The sequence below is a fragment of the Argopecten irradians genome, chromosome 2, assembly GCF_041381155.1.
Source record: "Argopecten irradians isolate NY chromosome 2, Ai_NY, whole genome shotgun sequence".
In the NCBI taxonomy this organism is placed as follows: domain Eukaryota; kingdom Metazoa; phylum Mollusca; class Bivalvia; order Pectinida; family Pectinidae; genus Argopecten; species Argopecten irradians.
Window position 1 is genome coordinate 64269587 of NC_091135.1, and position 26098 is coordinate 64295684.

Consider the following 26098-nt stretch of genomic DNA (forward strand, 5'->3'; position numbering starts at 1 on the left):
AGGATCTTTTCTCTGCTTTTCAAAATTTTACTACATATTACTACATATGAAATTTGAGAAAGATCCTTTCAGTACTTTCTGAGATATATAACACTAAAAAACTTCAATAATCAAAATCCAAGATGGCTGCCTGGTGGCCATCTTGTTGACCGATCAGTCCCAAAACGCAATATGCACAACTAGGGCCCTAAGGGAACGTACATACAGGGCCGCGGGAAAACTTTGAAATGTACTCGTCCGTCAGACAAGTGCTTCATCAAAATCTACTCGTCCGAATGACATTTTCACTTGCCCGCAATATTTGTCCGATAAATAAGTATGTGACTGTATATATTAGCATACAGCCCTTTTAGATGTATGCAGTTGATTGTCAAGAGTTGTATTGATGCTGAATCGGGATAATCGTTACGAAAGTCAGGTTCTATACAAGAGATCCCATAGGGATCTTGGCGCCCACCAAAGAATGATCTATGTCTGACAAAGGAAAGATGGATATTTTCTCTGCTTTTCAAACTTTTTCAAACATACTACATACAAAATTGGAGACAAATCGCTTCAGTACTTTCTGAGAAACAGCAGTAACAAACTTCAACTAGCAAAATCCAAGATGGCTCCTTGGTGCCCATCTTGTTGATCGATCGGTCCCAAATCGCAATATGCCTAGCTAGGGCCCTAGGGAAACCTACATATAAAATTTGAGACAGATCCCTTCCATGCTTTCTGAGAAATAGCAATAACAAACTTTAATTATCAAAATCCAAGATGGCTGCCTGGCGGCCATCTTGTTAATGGATCGGTCCCAAAAGGCAATATGCACAACTAGGGCCCTAGGGGAACCTACATATGAAATTTGAGATTGATCATTCTGTACTTTCTGAGAAATAGCGATAACAAACCTCAACTATCAAAATCCAAGATGGCTGCCTGGTGGCCACCTTGTTGGCGGATCAGTCTCAAAATGCAGTATGCACAACTAGGGCCCTTGGGGAACTTGAATATGAAATTTGAGACAGATCCCTTCAGTACTTTCTGAGAAATAGCAGTAACAACTTTAACTATCAAAATCAAAGATGGCTGCCTGGCGACCATCTTGTTGATCGATCGGTCTCAAAATGCAATTTGCACAACTAGGGCCCTAGGGAGACCTACATATGAAATTTGAGGCAGATCTCTTTAGTACTTTCTGAGAAATAGCGATAACAAGAATTGTTTACGGACGGACGGACAGACGACAGACCACGGACGAAAGGCGATTTGATGATCTGATGATGGTAGGCTAATAATAAATATTATAAATGTATCATGTTTTTACACCAGTATCAGTATGACCTGTAAATAGTTTCACAGCCGTAAATGTTACCTTTCCTTCTGAACAACATGTGAACATTTTTGGAACCTCCACATAGGACATACTCTCCACCAATCAAACGACAGCTCAAATGTGCAGCTTCCCCATTGGCTTTTCTTGTTGCTATGACTACTGAGGCATCATCTAAAGACTAATGTGGTAAAATACAATTAATAAGGAAATACTCAATAAAATAGTCATGTGTTAAAGTATGAAACTATTACCATCATTTGAATGGAATTTTTCATTTTCACAGCATTAATGTTTTGTGTTTAACTCTTTCCGTACCATTGTCATGATTTTACCCTCTCTCCTCCCTGTTTAGACGACATCATTTTACCCTACCCTCTTCCCCGTTGTCGACTGTAGTCGACACTAGATATTTGTGTTCTTTCTTCACAATAAATTATCATCATAAACAAAATAGCGGTTTATTGCACCTTCGCTCCAGATTGCAAAAGTAAAACATTATCTTGATGAAGGCTTTAAAGGAAGGTTTCGCCCAACCAAATAAATATTTTTTTGTAAAACCCGATAAAGGGAAGAAAAGATGAAAAAACATATTAAAAACACCTCAATTTCATTTCTTTAAGCGTATGAGATTGAACAAATGTATCTTGAATATGAAATTGAAGTAAATCCTTGATTTATTATGATGTCAGACTGACTGTATAGTATGCAAATGAAGCTGCGATGGATTGGGTTGTCGAAGTTTTGCGCATGTGCATTGTTGCGTACTAAAAGAGTAAACAAAATGGCTTAACGAAAGCGTGTGAGAAAAAAAATTGTATCTGGAATCGGTAGCAACCTAGGATTTCTCTAGGGAATGAAAGTTAGAGATGGCATGTAGAAAAATAAGAAACAGAAGCCGCATCTCATGCGGAGCTTGCCCCATTTCTGTTGGACTCGTGATGCACGTGGTGAGTTAAACACATGCTAGCGGTCATGCATTGGCATACTAACTATATATATGTTTGATGTACTAAACTAGAGAGCGCATGTCAGTAACATGAAGTGTTGTAGATTATTTATTATGTATAAACAATCCATCGCACTTCAAGTTTGTTTTTTTTTTTACCAAACATACCGTGTCAAGACTGTCACTGCTATCTGACATTTTGTCGCATGCTTCTGTTTGTTAATGTGGCTTCGTTTTCTATGTAAAGCTTGACTTCAATATATTTTTAGAGAAGTATTTCTCTGGTCAAGCCAGGCAACTGACCACCTATATTGTTCGCTGTATGCATTGAAAATGGTCTAAAGATTAAACCTATTTACAGGATAAATTTCAATTTCGTAGTCTTTATATTTCATTGGGCGAAACCTACCTTTAAATAAATCATAAGCATATTTTTAAGTAAGTTGATATGAATAATAATTTATTGCACTAACCTTCCATGTTTAAATGAATAAGCACGCAACTGGATATTTTGTCCAGCATTTTCACAAAAACTTCCGAGGGCAAGACTAACACAAAAACTTCCGAGGGCAAGACTAATAACTACTTTCAGTATGGAATCCGGAAAGAATACAAAGTACGGAAAGAGTTAAACACAAAACTTAATATAATCATAATCAGGTACTGCAATCTAAATAAAAACTATGATTTTATGCATGTAATAGTGTGAAGATTTTACAATATAACAAATGACATGGAACACATTTCCTAATACAATGTAATGTGAATAAAACAATTTTTAAACCAGTTTTTACTAACTTTATAAAAAACCTTAGCATGAAAAAGTTCTTTTCTTATTGGTAAGGCAAATCGATAAAACAGAGTAGTAATTTAAACAAGAGGCCCATGGGCCTTTACGGTCATCTGACTATCTTGGCAATAGCTGTATAGGAAAATAATTAGATATGGTGTCATGGTAGCCATCTACAATCTGGAATCTACAAGAGATATAACAACACTTTGACAAGATCATATCAGCCGCATTTCATGTTTCATCTGTGGCAGCCATCTTGGATCATCTGTGGCAGCCATCTTGGATTTTGCATCCACATAAAATATAACAACACTTGGTCAGGACCATGTCAGGATCATTTCATGCAGGTTTCAGCTTAATCACACTGGTAGAACTTGAGAAGAAGTTCAAAATTCAAGATTTTGGAATATTTGACTCTCGTGACCTTGAAAGTAGGTCAAGGTCATTCAATTCCACAAATTTGATAGCCCTTTATCTCAGCATGCTACTGACTAAATATGAATACCCTGGACCTTTCGGCTAATTAAAAGGTGTAGTTAAAAGATTTTAGCTTAATTGACCCATGTGACCTTGAAAGAAGGTCAAGGTCATTCATTTTTATAACTATGGTAACCCTTCATCCCAGCATGCCACCAGCAAAATATGAGTATCCTGGACTTTTGGGTTAGTTAACAAAAATCGTTCAAAGAATTTAGCCTATTTGACCCCTGTGACCTTGAAAGAACGTCAAGGTCATTAATTTTCACAACTTTGGTAGCCCTTCATCCCAGCATGCTACAGGCCAAATATGAGTACCCTGAACCTTTCGGTTAGTTAGAAGAAGTCATTCAAAGATTTTAGTCTATTTGACTCCTATGACCTTGAAAGTAGGTCAAGGTCATTTATTTTCACAACTTTGGTAGCCCTTCATCCCAGCATGCTACAGGCCAAATATGAGTACCCTGGACCTTTCGGTTAGTTAGAAGAAGTCGTTCAAAGATTTTAGCCTATTTGACCCCAGGTGACCTTGACAGTATGTCAAGGTCATTGATTTTCACAACTTTGGTAGCCTTTCATCCCAGCATGCTACAGGCTTAATATGAGTACCCTGGACCTTTTGGTTAGTTAGAAGAAGTCGTTTAAAGATTTTAGTCTATTTGACCCCTGTGACCTTGAAAGTAGGTCAAGGTCATTTATTTTCACAACTTTTGTAGCACGTCATCCCAGCATGCTACAGACCAAATATGAGTACCCTGGGCCTTTTGGTTAGTTGGAAGAAGTCGTTCAAATATTTTAGCCAATTTGACCCCTGTGACGTTGAAAGTAGGTCAAGGTCATTTATTTTCACAAATTTGGTAGCCCTTCATCCCAGCACCCTTTGGGTCAGATGACCTAAAAAGCCCTACATACCTTAGTAAAATATTTCTGCCACACAAAAGAGTCTCCACTCTCTCTGTCATCATCATCACCGAGACCTCCTGAAAACTTCTTCATCGCCTGCAGTACACATGACACACCAGGATCAGGTCCTGATGTAAGATGGAGGAAACAATTCCCCCGTGCTACCTACAAATAACAAACAACTTCATCATATGGAAGAAACAATTCCCCCGTGCTACCTACAAATAACAAACAACTTCATCATATGGAAGAAACAATTCCCCCGTGCTACCTACAAATAACAAACAACTTCATCATATAGAAGAAACAATTCCCCCGTGCTACCTACAAATAACAAACAACTTCATCATATGGAGGAAACATTTCCCCGTGCTACCTACAAATAACAAACAACTTCATCATATAGAAGAAACAATTCCCCCGTGCTACCTACAAATAACAAACAACTTCATCATATAGAGGAAACATTTCCCCGTGCTACCTACAAATAACAAACAACTTCATCATATAGAAGAAACAATTCCCCCGTGCTACCTACAAATAACAAACAACTTCATCATATGGAAGAAACAATTCCCCCCTGCTACCTACAAATAACAACAACTTCATCATATGAAGAAACATTTCCCCGTGCTACCTACAAATAACAAACAACTTCATCATATGGAAGAAACAATTTCCCCGTGCTACCTACAAATAACAAACAACTTCATCATATGGAAGAAACAATTTCCCTGTGCTACCTACAAATAACAAACAACTTCATCATATGAAGAAAACAATTCCCTGTGCTACCTACAAATAACAAACAATTCATCATATGGAGAAACTTCCCTGTGCTACCTACAAATAACAAACAACTTCATCATATGGAAGAAACAATTCCCCGTGCTACCTACAAAAAACAAACAACTTCATCATATGAAGAAACAATTCCCCGTGCTACCTACAAATAACAAACAACTTCATCATATAGAAGAAACAATTCCCTGTGCTACCTACAAATAACAAACAATTTCATCATATGGAAGAAACAATTTCCCCGTGCTACCTACAAATAACAAACAATTTCATCATATGGAAGAAACAATTCCCGTGCTACCTACAAATAACAAACAACTTCATCATATGAAGAAACATTCCCCGTGCTACCTACAAATAACAAACAACTTCATCATATGGAGGAAACATTCCCGTGTCTACCTACAAATAACAAACAACTTCATCATATGGAAGAAACAATTCCCCCGTGCTACCTACAAATAACAAACAATTTCATCATATGGAAGAAACAATTCCCTGTGCTACCACAAATAACAAACAATTTCATCATATGGAAGAAACAATTCCCTGTGCTACCTACAAATAACAAACAATTTCATCATATGGAGAAACATTCCCCGTGCTACCTACAAATAACAAACAACTTCATCCCTGCTACCTACAAATGACACAAACAATCTTCATCATATAAGATGGAAACAATTCCCCCGTGCTACCTACAAATAACAAACAACTTCATCATATGGAAGAAACAATTCCCCGTGCTACCTACAAATAACAAACAACTTCATCATATAGAAGAAACAATTCCCCCGTGCTACCTACAAATAACAAACAACTTCATCATATGGAAGAAACAATTCCCCCGTGCTACCTACAAATAACAAACAACTTCATCATATAGAAGAAACAATTCCCCCGTGCTACCTACAAATAACAAACAACTTCATCATATAGAAGAAACAATTCCCCCGTGCTACCTACAAATAACAAACAACTTCATCATATAGAAGAAACAATTCCCCCGTGCTACCTACAAATAACAAACAACTTCATCATATAGAAGAAACAATTCCCCTGTGCTACCTACAAATAACAAACAATTTCATCATATGGAAGAAACAATTCCCTGTGCTACCCACAAATAACAAACAATTTCATCATATGGAAGAAACAATTCCCCGTGCTACCTACAAATAACAAACAACTTCATCATATGGAAGAAACAATTCCCTGTGCTACCTACAAATAAACAAACAATTTCATCATATGGAAGAAACAATTCCCCTGTGCTACCTACAAATAACAAACAACTTCATCATATGGAAGAAACAATTCCCCCGTGCTACCTACAAATAACAAACAACTTCATCATATAGAAGAAACAATTCCCCTGTGCTACCTACAAATAAACAAACAATTTCATCATATGGAAGAAACAATTCCCTGTGCTACCCACAAATAACAAACAATTTCATCATATGGAAGAAACATTCCCCCGTGCTACCTACAAATAACAAACAAATCAGATCCCTTGAGTACAATGGAGGAGAACAATTTCCCCGTGCTCCTACAAATAACAAACAACTTCATCATATGGAGGAAACATTCCCCCGTGCTACCTACAAATAACAAACAACTTCATCATATAGAAGAAACAATTCCCCTGTGCTACCTACAAATAACAAACAACTTCATCATATAGAAGAAACAATTCCCCGTGCTAACTGCAAATAACAAACAATTCATCATCGGAGCAATTACCTGTGCTACCACAATAACCACCAATTTATCATATGGAAGAACAATTTCCCTGTGCTACCTACCAAATAACAACCAATTTCATCATATGGAGGAAACATTCCCCTGTGCTACCTATGAAACCAACAAACAACTTCATGTAATATGGAGGAAACATTTCCCCGTGCTACCTACAAATAACAAACAACATCATGGAAGAAACATTTCCCAGTGCTACCTGATTACAAATGACACACCAGGATCAGGTCCTGATGGAGGAAACAATTCCCCGTGCTACCTACAAATAACAAACAACTTCATCATATGGAGGAAACATATTCCCCGTGCTACCTACAAATAACAAACAACTTCAGTTGCATACAGATTTTGACACACATTTCATTTTTTCCTGAGGTGCTATGTCAAAGGATAGAGACTTTGTCCCGTTACAATTGTTAGGTGGGTACAGACTTTGTTAGGTGGTACAAACTTTGTCAGGTAGGTACAGACTTTGTCATCATGGTATACAGACTTTGTCCAGGTGGGTACAGACTTTGTCACGTAGGTACAGACTTTGTCAGGTAGGTACAGACTTTGCCAGGTGGGTACAGACTTTGTTAGGTAGGTACAAGACTTTGTCAGGTGGGTACAGACTTTGTTAGGTGGTACAGACTTTGCCAGGTGGTACAGACTTTGTCAGGTAGGTACAGACTTTGCCAGGTGGGTACAGACTTTGTCAGGTGGTAACAGACTTTGTCAGGTAGGTACAGACTTTGCCAGGTGGGTACAGACTTTGTCAGGTGGGTACAGACTTTGTAAGGTGGGTAAAGACTTGGTTAGGTAGGTACAGAATTTGTCAGGTGGGTACAGACTTTGTCAGGTAAGTACAGATTTTGTCAGGTGGGTACAGACTTTGTCAGGTAGGTACATACTTTGTCAGGTGGGAAATACTTTGTCAGGTAGGTACAGGACTTTGTCAGTGGTCAGACTTTGTCAGGTGGTACAGACTTTGTCAGGTGGGAACAGACTTTGTCAGGTAGGTACAGACTTTGTCAGGTGGGTACAGACTTTGTCAGGTAGGTACAGACTTTGTACAGGTGGGTACAGACTTTGTCAGGTAGGTACAGACTTTGTCAGGTGGGTACAGACTTTGTCAGGTGGGTACAGACTTTTGTCAGGTAGGTACAGACTTTTGTCAGGTGGGTACAGATTTTGTCAGGTGGGTACAGACTTTGTCAGGTAGGTACAGACTTTGTAAGGTAGGTACAGACTTTGTCAGGTAGGTACAGACTTTGTCAGGTGGGTACAGACTTTGTCAGGTGGGTACAGACTTTGTCAGGTAGGTACAGACTTTGTTAGGTGGGTACAGACTTTGTCAGGTAGGTACAGACTTTGTCAGGTAGGTACAGACTTTGTCAGGTGGGTACAGACTTTGTCAGGTAGGTACAGACTTTGTCAGGTGGGTACAGACTTTGTCAGGTGGGTACAGACTTTGTCAGGTAGGTACAGACTTTGTCAGGTAGGTACAGACTTTGTCAGGTAGGTACAGACTTTGTCAGGTGGGTACAGACTTTGTCAGGTAGGTACAGACTTTGTCAGGTAGGTACAGACTTTGTCAGGTGGGTACAGACTTTGTCAGGTGGGTACAGACTTTGTCAGGTAGGTACAGACTTTGTCAGGTGGGTACAGACTTTGTCAGGTAGGTACAGACTTTGTCAGGTGGGTACAGACTTTGTCAGGTAGGTACAGACTTTGTCAGGTGGGAAATACTTTGTCAGGTAGGTACAGACTTTGTCAGGTAGGTACAGACTTTGTTAGGTGGGTACAGACTTTGTCAGGTAGGTACAGACTTTGTCAGGTAGGGTACAGACTTTGTCAGGTAGGTACAGACTTTGTCAGGTAGGTACAGACTTTGTCAGGTGGGTACAGACATTGTCAGGTAGGTACAGACTTTGTCAGGTGGGTACAGACTTTGTTAGGTAGGTACAGACTTTGTCAGGTGGGTACAGACTTTGTCAGGTGGGTACAGACTTTGTCAGGTAGGTACAGACTTTGTCAGGTGGGTACAGACTTTGTCAGGTAGGTACAGACTTTGTCAGGTAGGTACAGACTTTGTCAGGTAGGTACAGACTTTGTCAGGTAGGTACAGACTTTGTCAGGTGGGTACAGACTTTGTCAGGTAGGTACAGACTTTGTCAGGTAGGTACAGACTTTGTCAGGTGGGTACAGACTTTGTCAGGTGGGTACTAAGACTTTGTCAGGTGGGGTACAGACTTTGTCAGGTGGGTACAGACTTTGTCAGGTAGGTACAGACTTTGACAGGTGGAGGTACAGACTTTGTCAGGTAGGTACAGACTTTGTCAGGTAGGTACAGACTTTGTCAGGTGGGTACAGACTTTGTCAGGTAGGTACAGACTTTGTCAGGTAGGTACAGACTTTGTCAGGTAGGTACAGACTTTGTCAGGTGGGTACAGACTTTGTAAGGTAGGTTTTGTCAGGTGGGTACAGACTTTGTCAGGTGGGTACAGACTTTGTTAGGTGGGTACAGACTTTGTTCAGGTGGGTACAGACTTTTGTCAGGTGGTACAGACTTTGTCAGGTAGGGTACAGATTTTGTCAGGTAGGTACATGTACTTTGTCAGGTAGGTAACAGGACTTTGTCAGGTGGGTACAGACTTTGTCAGGTGGGTACAGACTTTGTCAGGTAGGTACAGACTTTGTCAGGTGGGTACAGACTTTGTCAGGTAGGTACAGACTTTGTCAGGTGGGTACAGACTTTGTCAGGTGGGTACAGACTTTGTCAGGTAGGTACAGACTTTGTCAGGTGGGTACAGACTTTGTCAGGTGGGTACAGACTTTGTTAGGTGGGTACAGACTTTGTTAGGTGGGTACAAACTTTGTCAGGTGGATACAGACTTTGTCAAGTAGGTACAGACTTTGTCAGGTGGGTACAGACTTTGTTAGGTAGGTACAGACCTTGTCAAGTAGGTGTCAGGTGGGTACAGACTTTGTCAGGTAGGTACAGACTTTGTCAGGTAGGTACAGACTTTGTCAGGTAGGTACAGACTTTGTCAGGTGGGTACAGACTTTGTCAGGTAGGTACAGACTTTGTCAGGTGGGTACAGACTTTGTCAGGTGGGTACAGACTTTGTCAGGTGGGTACAGACTTTGTCAGGTAGGTACAGACTTTGTCAGGTGGGTACAGACTTTGTCAGGTGGGTACAGACTTTGTCAGGTGGGTACAGACTTTGTCAGGTAGGTACAGACTTTGTCAGGTAGGTACAGACTTTGTCAAGTAGGTACAGACTTTGTCAGGTGGGTTCAGACTTTGTTAGGTAGGTACAGACCTTGTCAAGTAGGTGTCAGGTAGGTACAGACTTTGTCAGGTAGGTACAGACTTTGTCAGGTAGGTACAGACTTTGTCAGGTAGGTACAGACTTTGTCAGGTGGGTACAGACTTTGTCAGGTGGGTACAGACTTTGTCAGGTAGGTACAGACTTTGTTAGGTAGGTACAGACTTTGTCAGGTAGGTACAGACTTTGTCAGGTGGGTACAGACTTTGTCAGGTGGGTAACAGACTTTGTCAGGTGGGTACAGGCTTTGTCAGGTAGGGTACAGACTTTGTTCAGGTGGGTACAGACTTTGTCAGGTAGGTACAGACTTTGTCAGGTGGGTACAGACTTTGTCAGGTGGGTACAGACTTTGTCAGGTAGGTACAGACTTTGTCAGGTGGGTACAGACTTTGTCAGGTGGGTACAGACTTTGTCAGGTAGGTACAAACTTTGTCAGGTGGGTACAGACTTTGTCAGGTGGGTACAGACTTTGTCAGGTGGGTACAGACTTTGTCAGGTAGGTACAGACTTTGTTAGGTGGGTACAGACTTTGTCAGGTGGGTACAGACTTTGTCAGGTAGGTACAGACTTTGTCAGGTAGGTACAGACTTTGTCAGGTGGGTACAGACTTTGTCAGGTGGGTACAGACTTTGTCAGGTGGGTACAGACTTTGTCAGGTGGGTACAGACTTTGTCAGGTGGGTACAGACTTTGTCAGGTAGGTACAGACTTTGTCAGGTGGGTACAGACTTTGTCAGGTGGGTACAGACTTTGTTAGGTAGGTACAGACTTTTGTCAGGTGGGTACAGACTTTGTCAGGTGGGTACAGACTTTGTCAGGTAGGTACAGACTTTGTCAGGTAGGTACAGACTTTGTCAGGTAGGTACAGACTTTGTCAGGTGGGTACAGACTTTGTCAGGTAGGTACAGACTTTGTCAGGTGGGTACAGACTTTGTCAGGTAGGTACAAACTTTGTCAGGTGGGTACAGACTTTGTCAGGTGGGTACAGACTTTGTCAGGTGGGTACAGACTTTGTCAGGTGGGTACAGACTTTGTCAGGTGGGTACAGACTTTACAGACTTTGTCAGGTAGGTACAGACTTTGTCAGGTAGGTACAGACTTTGTCAGGTAGGTACAGACTTTGTCAGGTGGGTACAGACTTTGTCAGGTGGGTACAGACTTTGTCAGGTAGGTACAGACTTTGTCAGGTGGGTACAGACTTTGTCAGGTAGGTACAGACTTTGTCAGGTAGGTACAGACTTTGTCAGGTAGGTACAGACTTTGTCAGGTAGGTACAGACTTTGTCAGGTAGGTACAGACTTTGTCAGGTAGGTACAGACTTTGTCAGGTGGGTACAGACTTTGTCAGGTAGGTACAGACTTTGTCAGGTAGGTACAGACTTTGTCAGGTGGGTACAGATTTTGTCAGGTAGGTACAGACTTTGTCAGGTGGGAACAGACTTTGTCAGGTAGGTACAGACTTTGTCAGGTAGGTACAGACTTTGTCAGGTGGGTACAGACTTTGTCAGTAGGTACAAGACTTTGTCAGGTGGGTACAGACTTTGTCAGGATAGGTACAGACTTTGTCAGGTAGGTACAGACTTTGTCAGGTAGGTACAGACTTTGTCAGGTAGGTACAGACTTTGTCAGGTGGGTACAGACTTTGTCAGGTAGGTACAGACTTTGTTAGGTAGGTACAGACTTTGTCAGGTAGGTACAGACTTTGTCAGGTAGGTACAGACTTTGTCAGGTAGGTACAGACTTTGTCAGGTGGGTACAGACTTTGTCAGGTGGGTACAGACTTTGTCAGGTGGGTACAGACTTTGTCAGGTGGGTACAGACTTTGTCAGGTGGGTACAGACTTTGTCAGGTGGGTACAGACTTTGTCAGGTAGGTACAGACTTTGTCAGGTGGGTACAGACTTTGTCAGGTAGGTACAGACTTTGTCAGGTAGGTACAGACTTTGTCAGGTAGGTACAGACTTTGTCAGGTAGGTACAGACTTTGTCAGGTAGGTACAGACTTTGTCAGGTAGGTACAGACTTTGTCAGGTAGGTACAGACTTTGTCAGGTAGGTACAGATTTTGTCAGGTAGGTACAGATTTTGTCAGGTAGGTACAGACTTTGTCAGGTAGGTACAGACTTTGTCAGGTAGGTACAGACTTTGTCAGGTGGGTACAGACTTTGTCAGGTAGGTACAGACTTTGTCAGGTAGGTACAGACTTTGTCAGGTGGGTACAGACTTTGTCAGGTAGGTAGCAAGACTTTGTCAGGTGGGTACAGACTTTGTCAAGGTAGGTATACAGACTTTGTCAGGAGTGGGTACAGACTTTGTCAGGTAAGGTACAGACTTTGTCAGGTAGGTACAGACTTTGTCAGGTGGGTACAGACTTTGTCAGGTAGGTACAGACTTTGTCAGGTAGGTACAGACTTTGTCAGGTAGGTACAGACTTTGTCAGGTAGGTACAGACTTTGTCAGGTAGGTACAGACTTTGTCAGGTAGGTACAGACTTTGTTAGGTGGGGTACAGACTTTGTCAGGTAGGTACAGACTTTGTTAGGTAGGTACAGACTTTGTTCAAGGTAGGTACAGACTTTGTCAGGTGGGTACAGACTTTGTTCAGGTAGGTACAGATTTTGTCAGGTGGGTACAGACTTTGTCAGGTAGGAACAGACTTTGTCAGGAAGGTGCAAATTTTGTCAGGTAGGTACAGACTTTTGTCAGGTGGGTACAGACTTTGTCAGGTAGGTACAGACTTTGTCAGGTGGGTACAGACTTTGTCAGGTAGGTACAGACTTTGTCAGGTAGGTACAGACTTTGTCAGGTGGGTACAGACTTTGTCAGGTGGGTACAGACTTTGTCAGGTAGGTAAAGACTTTGCCAGGTAGGTACAGACTTTTGTCAGGTGGGTACAGACTTTGTCAGGTAGGTACAGACTTTGTCAGGTGGGTACAGACTTTGTCAGGTGGGTACAGACTTTGTCAGGTAGGTACAGACTTTGTCAGGTAGGTACAGACTTTGTCAGGTAGGTACAGACTTTGTCAGGTGGGTACAGACTTTGTCAGGTAGGTACAGGCTTTGTCAGGTAGGTACATACTTTGTTAGGTAGGTACATACTTTGTCAGGTGGGTATAAACTTTGTCAGGTGGATACAGACTTTGTCAGGTGGGAACAGGCTTTGTCAGGTAGGTACAGACTTTGTCAGGTAGGTACAGACTTTGTCAGGTAGGTACAGACTTTGTCAGGTAGGTACAGACTTTGTCAGGTGGGTACAGACTTTGTCAGGTGGGTACAGACTTTTGTCAGGTGGGTACAGACTTTGTCAGGTAGGGGTACAGACTTTGTTAGGGTAGGTACAGAACAGGTAGGTACAGACTTTGTCAGGTAAGGTACAGATTTTGTCAGGTAGGTACAGAATTTTGTCAGGTAGGTACATACTTTGTCAGGTAGGTACAGACTTTGTCAGGTAAGGTACAGACTTTGTCAGGTAGGTACAGACTTTGTCAGGTGGGTACATACTTTGTCAGGTGGGTACAGACTTTGTTAGGTGGGTACAGACTTTGTCAGGTGGGTACAGACTTTGTCAGGTGGGTACAGACTTTGTCAGGTGGGTACAGACTTTGTCAGGTGGGTACAAACTTTGTCAGGTGGATACAGACTTTGTCAGGTAGGTACAGACTTTGTCAGGTAGGTACAGACTTTGTCAGGTAGGTACAGACTTTGTCAGGTGGGTACAGACTTTGTCAGGTAGGTACAGACTTTGTCAGGTGGGTACAGACTTTGTCAGGTGGGTACAGACTTTGTCAGGTAGGTACAGACTTTGTCAGGTGGGTACAGACTTTGTCAGGTGGGTACAGACTTTGTCAGGTGGGTACAGACTTTGTCAGGTAGGTACAGACTTTTTGTCAAGTAGGTACATACTTACGATTTGTCAGGTGGAGTGTGATTTTGTCATGTGGGTACAGACTTTGTCAGGTAGGTACTCTTGTCAGTACAGACAGGTAGGTACTTTGTCAGGTGGGAATTTGTCAGTAGGTACAGACTTTGTCAGTTGGGTACAGATTTTGTCAGGTTGTTACAGACTTTGTCCGGTAGGTTCAGACATTGTCAGGAAGGTACAGAGTGTACAGAGGTGGGTATGGGTACAGACTTGTCAGGATGTAGGTATAGAACTTTGTCAGGTGGGTACAGACTAAGGTGTTGACTTTGACAGGTAGGACTTTATTAGGTGGGGGTTCCACACTTTGTCAGGTAGGGTACAGACTTTGTAAGGTAGGGTTCAGACTTTGTATTGGTAGGTACAGACTTTGTCAGGTAGGTACAGACTTTGTCAGGTGGGTACAGACTTTTGTCAGGTGGTATACAGACTTTGTCAGGTAGGTACAGTTTTTGTCAGGTGGGGTACAGACTTTGTCAGGTAGGTACAGACTTTGTCAGGTAGGTACAGACTTTGTCAGTAGTACAGACTTTGTCAGGTAAGGTACAGACTTTTGTCAGGTGGGTACAGACTTTGTCAGGTAGGTACAGACTTTGTCAGGACTTTGTGTACAGACTTTGTCAGGTAGGTACAGACTTTGTCAGGTGTCAGCGTGGGTACAGACTTTGTCAGGTGGGTACAGACTTTGTCAGGTGGGTACAGACTTTGTCAGGTGGGTACAGGTAGGTGGGTACAGACTTTGTCAGGTGGGAACAGACTTTGTCAGGTAGGTACAGACTTTGTCAGGTGGGTACAGACTTTGTCAGGTGGGTACAGACTTTGTCAGGTGGGTACAGACTTTGTTAGGTGGGTACAGACTTTGTCAGGTGGGTACAGACTTTGTCAGGTGGGTACAGACTTTGTCAGGGTAGGTACAGACTTTGTCAGGTAGGTACAGACTTTTGTCAGGTGGGTACAGACTTTGTCAGGTGGGTACAGACTTTGTCAGGTAGGTACAGACTTTGTCAGGTAGGTACAGACTTTGTCAGGTAGGTACAGACTTTGTCAGGTGGGTACAGACTTTGTCAGGTAGGTACAGACTTTGTCAGGTGGGTACAGACATTGTCAGGTTTGTACAGACTTTGTCAAGTAGGAACAGACTTTGTCAGGTAGGTACAGACTTTGTCAGGTGTACAGACTTTGTCACAGTAGTACAGACTTTGTCAGGTGGTACAGACTTTTGTCAGGTAGGTACAGACTTTGTCAGGTGGGTACAGACTTTGTCAGGTGGGTACAGACTTTGTTAGGTGGGTACAGACTTTGTCAGGTGGGTACAGACTTTGTCAGGTGGGTACAGACTTTGTTAGGTGGGTACAGACTTTGTCAGGTGGGTACAGACTTTGTCAGGTGGGTACAAACTTTGTCAGGTGGATACAGACTTTGTCAGGTAGGTACAGACTTTGTTAGGTGGGTACAGACTTTGTCAGGTGGGTACAGACTTTGTTAGGTAGGTACAGACTTTGTTAGGTAGGTACAGACTTTGTCAGGTGGGTACAGACTTTGTCAGGTAGGTACAGATTTTGTCAGGTAGGTACAGATTTTGTCAGGTGGGTACAGACTTTGTCAGGTAGGTACAGACTTTGTCAGGTGGGTACAGACTTTGTCAGGTAGGTACAGACTTTGTTAGGTAGGTACAGACTTTGTCAGGTGGGTACAGACTTTGTCAGGTAGGTACAGACTTTGTCAGGTAGGTACAGACTTTGTCAGGTGGGTACAGACTTTGTCAGGTGGGTACAGACTTTGTCAGGTGGGTACAATATTAAAGATGTTTGATAATTACCCTATCTCATTAATTTATCAGACATGTTTACCTTTTACATACTACCCATGATGAAAAATCAACTTTTTGCATAATTTATTATAGTGTAAATAGAGATGTCGTTTTTATAACCAGTCATGCAAGATGCTAATGGTATGACGTTAACTACGGCGAGGTAATATAGATCAACTCCATAGGATTTGTGCAGTCAAAAATGATAATTTCTAATATTAGCACGTGTAGAAACCTCTCCGTGCCACACGCGACCGGAATAACCTGTAAGCCGTTGATATCGAGGTCCAAACTTATGCATATTTTCTAGCTCTTATTAACCGTGTGACGTCAAATAGTCCGTGGCTTATAGCTGTACTATAACTGATGTGCTATCACTTATATCGACGGTCACAGGAAAAGCCGATCAACGATTTTTTATCATTACTTTTAGGGGAAGTTAATCGTACAATAACTTTGGCTCGAATGTAAATAACAAAAAGAGTGATATTCGATGTTTCAAATACTTTAATTTATGCTCTGATAGCAGGTATCTTCGTGTAATTATGAAAGAAAATCCATACAGAAATAAAAGTTTCGGATTTTTTGTTGAGGAGTTCAGCAACGAATAAGCTTTGATTAGATAATATTTACCTGTAGTCTGTATCTTTGATACATTGTGAATTACAAAGTTTGTGACTGTAAAATGAAATTTTACGTAACAATTCAGTAAGAAATCCTTAATTAAAGTATTGACGTACATACACACCGATGATTGATCATTACAAACATTGTGTTGTGTGTTGCTAACCCAATAAATCGAGATACATTTATTACAATACCGTAAAACGTTTCAATATGTGGTATAAAGAATTTATTTTTGATATTATTAAAGATCTAAATATTGAGATATTAAGCAAAACAAACTATTTTTCAGACCGTGCGGTCGCTTTCAATTTTTAATCGATATACGAGTAGATACTCCAATATAGATATGTAATTAGCCATGCCTTTGGTTTGATGGTTATGTAATACCTGGACCAGGATGTTGTTTACCTGTACACAACGCTATTCATCGAACTCACCTGGCCGCGGGCAATTTGCTATTCGGTGGACCATATCGGGTATTTGCTATTGTCTTACTGTCAATCAGGTTAGTTTCAAGTTTTTCAAGTTTTTTATTTTCCAAATGCAATACAGCATATAGGTTTAACCAATACACAAATACATAAGACAATGATCGTTGTTATGTTTCAAGATGGCGGAGGATAATTCCGATATACTTCATACCAAATTAAACAAAATGATTAATACATGAGTATGATATATATACTACTGCTGATTAATGATAATTTTCCTTTTTTCTGTTGCCTGGATCAAATATTTCCCCAACAGATTTAAGCTCTTTACATTTTTAGATGAAAATAACATAATTAATTTATATACACTTGGGTGTTTGTGGTAATAAGTTTTTATAAACTTTTTACGTAACTCAGAATAAGCAGGACATAGTAATACAAAATGCATTTCATCTTCTACATCATTTTTGTCACAAACAGTACAAAGTCTATCGCCTCTGGGAACGGCGTTATAACGGCCAGCTTCAATTTGCAGAGAGTGGGCTTGCATGCGATATTTACTCAATATTTGTTTAGTTTTAGAATTCAAAGGCTTCTTTAAATAAAATTGAATTTCAAAGTTATCAACAAGATGTTTATAAATTTCACATTTAGGAGACACGTCAAATGCGCAACGCAGTTCCTGAATAAATATATCATGCAAGCGCTGTGAATACAATTCCAAAAAGTGTTTTTCATTATCTACATTCTGAGCAATCCAAATATTGTTGAAACCACATCTGCCTAAATCATTTTTTACATCATACAACCAATTTAATTTATAATTAGGCTTTTTCATAATGAGCTCAAATAGAGCATTATAGCATGACTTTAAAATACAGTTATCTGTTCTTAATAGCTTTAACCAATATTTCATCACCATTATTTTACGCTGTATATGTAAAGTAAACCGTCCAGTCTCAAAATACACCATAGAACTATTGACTGTTTTTTTCACATTCAATAGACTCTTCAGGAATAAAAGATGTACAGATTCAATCTTAGGTGCTGGGTGCGAGCCCCATACCTCGCAACAGTAATTAAGCACACATGAAACATAAGTATCAAATAAGGATAATTTTGTTTCAACATTAAGCATGTATTTTTTCATTCTACTATTAAGGAGATAGTATGACTTTCTTCCTTGTGATGCTAAAGTATTAAGCGCTAGAGTAAATCTTCCATTATAATTGAAAACTAGCCCCAAGTAACAAAAATTATCAACAATATCTATAGCCCTTCCTTGAAAGGTCCAGTACTCATTAGCCTGTAGACGTTTACTTTTTCTAAAAACAACTATTTTGGTTTTATTTATATTAACAGATAAACTCCATTTATTTGCATAATTTTGCAGACAATCTAACATGTTTTGCAGGTCAGTAGCATCTTCAGTAAACAAAACTGTATCGTCAGCATACATAAGTATGAACAAATTTAAAAGTTGCAGTTGATAGCTTTGACAGTTGGAGTTTATCAATTCACTTTCTATATCATTAACAAAAAGAGAATAAAGTATCGGAGACAAAGATTCCCCTTGTAAGAGTCCGACATGTAAATCGAACATTGCAGATAGTTTTCCACTTAATTTTGTACATGATTTTACATTATCATAAATTGATATAATCACTTTCAACAATCTACCCCTAATTCCACATCGCCATAGTTTAAGCCAAAGCTTATTATGTACAATGCTATCAAATGCTTTACTGTAATCGACAAATACACAATAAAGCTTTTTATTTTGTTGTAAAGTATTAGTAATTAGACTACTTAATGCAAATACAGCATCACGAGTACCGAAACCGGGTTTAAAACCAAATTGCGCATCTGTAACAGCAGATACAGATTCGCTCCATTTTAACAGCCTTTTGTTCAAAAGACTGGTAAATAACTTTGCTACATGACTAATCAATGTAATACCTCTATAGTTATTTACATTGTTCTTATCACCTTTTTTATATACAGGAATAATTATACCTTGAGCCCAGGAATCGGGAAAATATCCGACTTCCATAATACTATTAAACAATTTTAACAGAACAGGTGCAAAAATGGTTTTATATTCAATCATGTACTCATTTAGTATCATATCGGTACCAGCCGACTTATTTCTAGACAGACCTTTAATTGCCTGAATAACTTCATCTAATTCAAAATCCACGTCTAATTCAGGAAAAACATTATCGAGATTTTTACCATCCAAGCTACTATCAGTGTCATACGTGATATGATCTCCAGCAAGACTCTTGAAATGAAGAAAAAAACTCATCTAATGTTATATCTCCAACACTACTGACATTCCGCTTTGCAAAGGTTTTATATAATTCCTTAGGGTTATTGCGCTTTAGTAAATCCATCATGTTACCTTGCATTCTCATATAAGAACGCTTAGTCTTCGCTTCAAATGACTTATAACATTTTTTAGCCTCCGATAGACCTATCCTGTTAGTGAATGATCTGTCTCTATTAAAAATAGTCAGAGCAGATTTATAATTAGAGTATAACCGCCTACAATTATCATCAAACCATGGTTTATCAGGTACTTTCTTAGTAGACTTTAAACAATGACAAGAACAAGTACAGTTTACTATTTCTCGTCGACGTAAGCAAAACTGATCAAACAAAGAACGCGTACATTTAACAAAATTATCCAAACAATCGTCGATACTTTCCTTAGTATTACATAGCTGATCTACAGATCTCTCAATTAGATGCATGTTTTCTAAAATACGTTCATTCTCTTTGGCCTCATGAGACCAGACTACATTCATGACAGGATGCTTAATATCATCTGAGCAACAATTACATTTATCACTTATTGTCTTTTGACAATTCAGGGTAGCATATATAGGTGCATGATCTGAGAATTCATTAAAGCAGCCTACACTAAAACTGGTAACATTTGACAAAGCCATTATATCAGCAAGCACATAGTCAATTACACTTGTACCATGTGTATTATAAAACGTGATCTTACCATTTCTATCTCCAGATGAACGACCATTGACAATCTTTAAACCGGTAGATTTACATAGTTCAATAAGACTACGTCCAAACGTATTAAGTCGTATATCTTCGGATTTACGTTCAGGGACAGTCTGTTCTACGTTATAAGATATAAAGCCGTCGTTTAAACTATCTATGTTATTGTGCATATACATATTGTCGAATGTTATAAAATCTGGTTCTACTCCAGTCCGACTGTTCAGGTCACCAATAACAAAAACATGACCTTTCTCACTATAATGACCAACCCCATTCTCTAACACCTGGAATATATCTTCATCATAGGAACCATAGAAAATAGATCTCTCTGGTGGAATATAGGTAAAAGCCACATAAACATCTTTCTTATCATCAAAGAGAGAGCCATCTATTCTGATCCACATAATACTATCTAATTCTATCATTTCTACTGACACGAACGGACAAAGCCATGCTTTGAGTAAGCAAACGATACCTCCACCTTTACACTTTGCTCTAATGACTGGTTTACAAAATTCAAAACCATCTATTACAAGGTTGGAGTCATTATCTAACCAACATTCTGACAAAAACACAATATCTGTTTTGTTAAATACATTACAAAAGTCTATATTTTCCAGCTTAAGTCTTAAATTGCGCTGGACATTCCAGCTACATATAGTTAATGAGGTATTACCCTCCTGTAACCTCTATACTTGTTTAACGTGGGTTTCGTCAAGTTCAGGATCCGAGCTTTGCATAGATGACGTAGTAGCGTGCTGTTGTGGTGTGACATCATCGCTATCTCTCTGAGATCTTCCGGTATTGTCAGACGGGTCTGATGGTCCAGACACCGCTGTCGCATCGCGAGATGTAAGGTCTAGGGGCTGGAACTTGTTATCGGTTGTAATACCTCTGACTGGACCTCCCGATAACGACGTAGGCGTAGATGGAGGGCGTGTACGTTTCTTAGGTCGTCGCCTATTATGCTGTAAGGTTTCAGAATCATGAAACACTTGGCTCGTTTGTTGAACCGGTTGAGGTGCGGAAGCCTCAGGCCCCGTGTAAAGAACACCGTCAACATACATTCTGTCCCGGATAAATTTTACCCTATGGCGCTCTCTACGAAGTCGTTTGGCGACTGGGTAAAGCTTCCTCCTGACATCCTCGACAACGGCAGGGAACTGCTCATTTATACTATAACGCGACCCGTGCAGCTTGTGGGTCAGTGATAGAACCAGCCCGTGCTGGCGTTGGTAGATGAACCTAGCAACAATAGGACGCGGCCTTCCTGACTTCCTCTTCCCGAATCTATGGACGTTGCCAAAATCAATGTTCTCTGTGATACCGAGTTCGTTGTATAAAAATGATCTCACAACTCCCTCTGTGTCCTCACGGGGTACTTCATTAAGACCTAAGAAGACGAGGTTAGATTTCATAGATCGACACTGTAAATCTGTTAGCATGGATTGTAGTTCATTTCTCTCTTTACATACTTTCTCTAAAGCGACAGACGTATTTACTTGATCGCTATAGCACTGTTTTTTAATTTCCTTGATCTTGGTTTCGTGTGTCTCTGTGGTAACTTTCATACTGTCATTTGCTATTGTCTTACTGTCAATCAGGTTAGGACATCCGCTAATTGGATTGTGATTTGAATTATGGTACCCCGTACATCTATGCTCTAGTTTTTTTTTTTATTGTCACCTCCATTTTTAAAATGAAGATGTAAAAACAATAATGGAAATTAACTTATTCAGACACAAAAATGGTTCTAAGAACTATTTCAACTAAAGATTTAATCTTAAAAATTATTTCAGTCTAGTACTGCAATTACGGAATCGTGGCATATACCAATCTCCCGTAATTTCTAAGGTATTAGTAAAAATTCTAAGCATGTATTTTCACCGTTTCGAATCTACATGTATAGTCATACAAGAAGGGTTACAGCATTACCACACTAAATATACTTATTTAAATATCACTAAGTATATTTTTGAAAAGGTACAAGATATTATATTTATTTATAATGCCTGTATACAAGTAATTTCATTTTTCATTTGAACACTATATGTGGTTACTTTTTGGATTATACGATAAATGTTCATACATCATACTATTAAATCCCGGTATGCTATACAAAAGGATCGATAATGAATATACTAATTTAAGGATTTAGTATAATTTTGAAATGATTTTAGAAACATATATCAGGAATATCATTGGTGTATTTCTGCTTTTTAGTAAAGGCAGAAACATATATACATAAGTAGTTAGCCAAGGGAAAATGTCTATAAACCGGAGGTCCCGCTGCCAGTCAACAAAGACAAAGGAGGAGTTTCCAATCTCTATGTATATATGTTTCTGGTAAAGGTTATGGATAAAGTTTCAAAGGCAACAATAAAGATATAAATATCATTTTCGGCATAAGTTCGGTACTGTTACTCCAATATCACATAACTGATAGCCGTCCACATTTTATTTTTACTAAAAAACTGTGCCGTGTTTGCATCGTTATGGCAGAAGTTTGAAATAAAAACACGGATTCTAGATATGTTCATGCTAAATTTTGGGATTTTACTCGTAAAAAGATAGTGTTACATTATACTGGTTTTTTTTTTATTACACAGAAATTTACATAATATGCTATCTAAATCTCAGTCCAGACTGATCCGAACATCATTTTGATATCGCTATCAAATTGGACTGATTATCTAATCCAAAGTTAGATATATGCTTGTTTGAATGTTTGAAATGGTGTAAATGGAATGTTTTGAAACTGAAAATACCTACATCATAAAGCTAGAATAACCATTTACTCGAACAACTCAAAATGTAGATCTAACGTTGTGACGTGTATGTGCTGTATAGATGTATAGTAGTGTAGCCGCGGACTACTGAGACATCAAAAGACTACGTGACCGCCTAGCTCATTATCTCTGAACCGTAGTCGACACTACCCGTAAATCACGACCTATGCGATTCGTTAAGTGGGACTTAATTTTTCATCCATCCAAAGCAATATCCTGACGTATAAAAAATGGTTGCACAAATCCTTAAACAAACTTGCTAATGGTCATCTCTAAGAAGTTTGATAGGTGCATTCTAAGAATAATTGTAGTTATACATCACATAAATGTCTCATCTTAGATTTGTCGGTTTGAAGTTTGGAACAAAGCCTGGTGGCATTTGTCGGGGATTATCACACCACCAGGAGCTGCGGGTATCAGTCCTCTTTTGACGATTTCCACGGCGCGTGGGATTACTAGTACTGTTACCTTGTCTCGATTGTTGAACATGGCTTTGATGATTTTGGTGGGATAAGCTGTTCACGATTTGGACAGAGGGAACTTGGTGAATTTTAATTACATCCGAATTTTGTTTTCTTTTTAAAGATGCGACTTCGTCTTGTAGCTGGTAGTTTTCACTTGCCAATCTGTCATTCTCCCTTCTGGCTCCAGCGTAGTATTCTCTGGCCTGGTCTAAATCTATTCCTAAAATACTTATTTCGAAGTCTTTCGCTTTCATTTTCTTGTCGCGTCTATAGCTTTTTCAAATTCCTTGTGTTGAGCTGCCCATGAATTCTGTTTATTTTCTATGTTATCCGAATTGTCCAATTGCTGTTTAAGTTTACATATTTCTTCATCCATGTTAATCTTTTCCCGTTTAAGTTTTTCACACTTGTCCGAAAGGCTTTTTACTGTAATTTTCATTAGTGTATTTTATCTCCTGATAGAATTCAGCTGAATTTGGCATTGGTCAGTTTTCAGTACGTTAAAAATTCATCGTCCGAAAGAGTTTGAAAAGGTAAAATTGACTGTACCTGTTTTCTTTCTTTAAATTCCTTTAATCGCAATAAGATATCATCAAGCCAGATATCATCTGTTTAACTGAAATTTTTCCAAAACATACAAGCCTTCATCTCGACGAGGATTCCTACCATCTGAGATACTACACAACTAATATCTCAACAGTCAGTCACAGAGGAGTAGTAATCTACACCAGAGATACACTGAATGCTGAAAAAACTGATCAGCACATACCTTTTCAAGAATATACTACAATCTCTGTAAAACTCAACGAAAAAGATGAACTTTTGATATGCTGTGTGTATAGAAGCCCAAACAGCCCAGAAGACAACAATAAACATCTGAACGAGTTGATAGACAGTCTGGGAAACACAAAATGCTACTCACACATATTGCTACTCGGTGACTTTAATTACAAGGAGATTGATTGGAAAAACCAGATATCACTGTCAGGCCTAAATAACCCAGCAACAAAATTCCTAGAAGCAACACGTGACAATTTCCTGATCCAACACGTAACTAGTCCAACACGTTACCGAGTAAATCAGACTCCATCTACTTTAGACCTCATTTTTACCAACGAAGAAGAAATGATACGAGACATATCCTATGAATCAGGACTGGGGAAAAGTGACCATCTAAGTCTCCAGTTTAGACTTTATTGTTACAAGGAAACACCTCTAGAGTACCAAACTTCAACTCATCGAAATTTCTTCAAGGGTCAGTACACAGAGATAAAAAGTAACCTAGCCAAGATAGACTGTCATCGCTTAGACTCAATCCAAGATGTTGATGTAGCTTGGAATTCCCTTACTGTTCATTTTAACAACATTATAGAGAAATTTATACCAGTGAGTAAGGGGAGAAACACCAACAAACCTCAAAACCGTGAATTGAGTCACGAGGCCAAGTCAGCCATCCGAGCTAAAAACCGTCGCTGGATTAAATACTTACATTGTAAGACAGAAGATAACTTCATACTTTACAAATCTGCCAGAAACATTGCTACAAAACAAATTCGATCCTCGAAATACAACTACGAAAAGGACCTTGCCGGGAAGATCAAAACAAACCCAAAACTATTCTGGTCTCATGTCAAATCCAAATCCAGAGTAAAATCAACCATAGGAGAAATAAAAAAAAAACAAATGGCGAACTATCAACCAACAACAAGGAAACAGCTGATACATTAAACAACTACTTTGCAAGTGTATTTGTCAAAGACCAAGATGTCGAATTACCTCCCTTTCCCCGAAGACATCAACAAGACGACATAGTCAACATAGATATTACAGAAGAAAAGGTACTAAAAGCCATTAAGAATATTAACCCAAACAAGTCTCCTGGCCCTGACAACATTCACCCAAAGTTTATAACCGAAGCAGCAGAAGAACTAAAAGGACCTTTGAAAATTATTTTTAAGAAGTCCCTACAAAACTGTAAATTACCATCAGCATGGAAAGAAGCCATAGTCACTCCATTATTCAAAAAGGGAGCAAAAAACGATCCTAGCAATTACAGACCAATTAGCCTAACATCAGTCCCATCAAAAATCATGCAACGGATAGTGAGGGATGAAATTGTAGCTTATATGGATATCAACAACCTATTTACTCCTCATCAACATGGCTTCAGATCTGGAAAATCGTGTGTCACTCAGTTACTAGAATCCATGGAAAACTGGACCAAAAGCATAGATTCAGGAAAAAGTGTTGATGTCATTTATCTGGACTTTAGCAAGGCTTTCGACAAAGTCTCGCACAAATTCCTCCTCCATAAATTAAAACAGTACGGAATCAACGGTAAACTGTTGGGATGGATCAAAGCCTTTCTCGACAACATGACACAACGAGTAACGGTAAATGGAGCAACATCAGAACCCCATCCAGTTACAAGTGGAGTACCGCAGGGGAGTGTACTAGGACCAATCCTCTTCTTGATCTATGTCAATGACATGCCAGACATGCTAAACTGTACAATTAAACTTTTTGCTGACGACACATTGTTAAATCGATACAGGGATTCGAAAAGAGGACCAGAACGGATATGTGCACATCATTACTTGGTTGGACCTCTATTGAAGCGTATATAGACACCAGAAAATTGTTATTTTTTGGAAGATTATGTAGAATGAAACCAACATCTCTTGTTTTTAAAGTTTTTACTACTAGACTCCTTCTTTTTCGTCT

At 39.5% G+C, this 26098-nt stretch overlaps 2 protein-coding genes across 2 annotated transcripts in view; both read right to left on the reverse strand.

The window, feature by feature from the left end:
- The window catches only part of LOC138316211 (uncharacterized), a 43952-nt gene extending 39351 nt beyond the window's left edge, over positions 1 to 4601 (reverse strand). Inside the window, exons 1-2 of the mRNA XM_069257797.1 lie at positions 4450 to 4601; positions 1361 to 1499 (exon numbers count right to left, since the gene is read on the reverse strand). Of these exons, the coding sequence (XP_069113898.1) occupies positions 1361 to 1499; positions 4450 to 4533 (223 nt within the window). The 5' untranslated portion in view covers positions 4534 to 4601. The remainder of the gene's footprint in view (positions 1 to 1360; positions 1500 to 4449) is intronic.
- Positions 4602 to 20810: 16209 nt separating this feature from the next.
- Positions 20811 to 21692, reverse strand: LOC138316791 (uncharacterized). The gene has a single exon (XM_069258447.1). It carries the CDS (start codon positions 21690 to 21692, stop codon positions 20811 to 20813), a length of 882 nt encoding a protein of 293 aa, XP_069114548.1.
- Positions 21693 to 26098: the final 4406 nt, after the last annotated feature.

Excerpts from the sequence above, each read along its gene's own strand:
- LOC138316791 (XM_069258447.1), bottom strand. The coding sequence starts at position 21,692 with ATGAAAGTTACCACAGAGACACACGAAACCAAGATCAAGGAAATTAAA.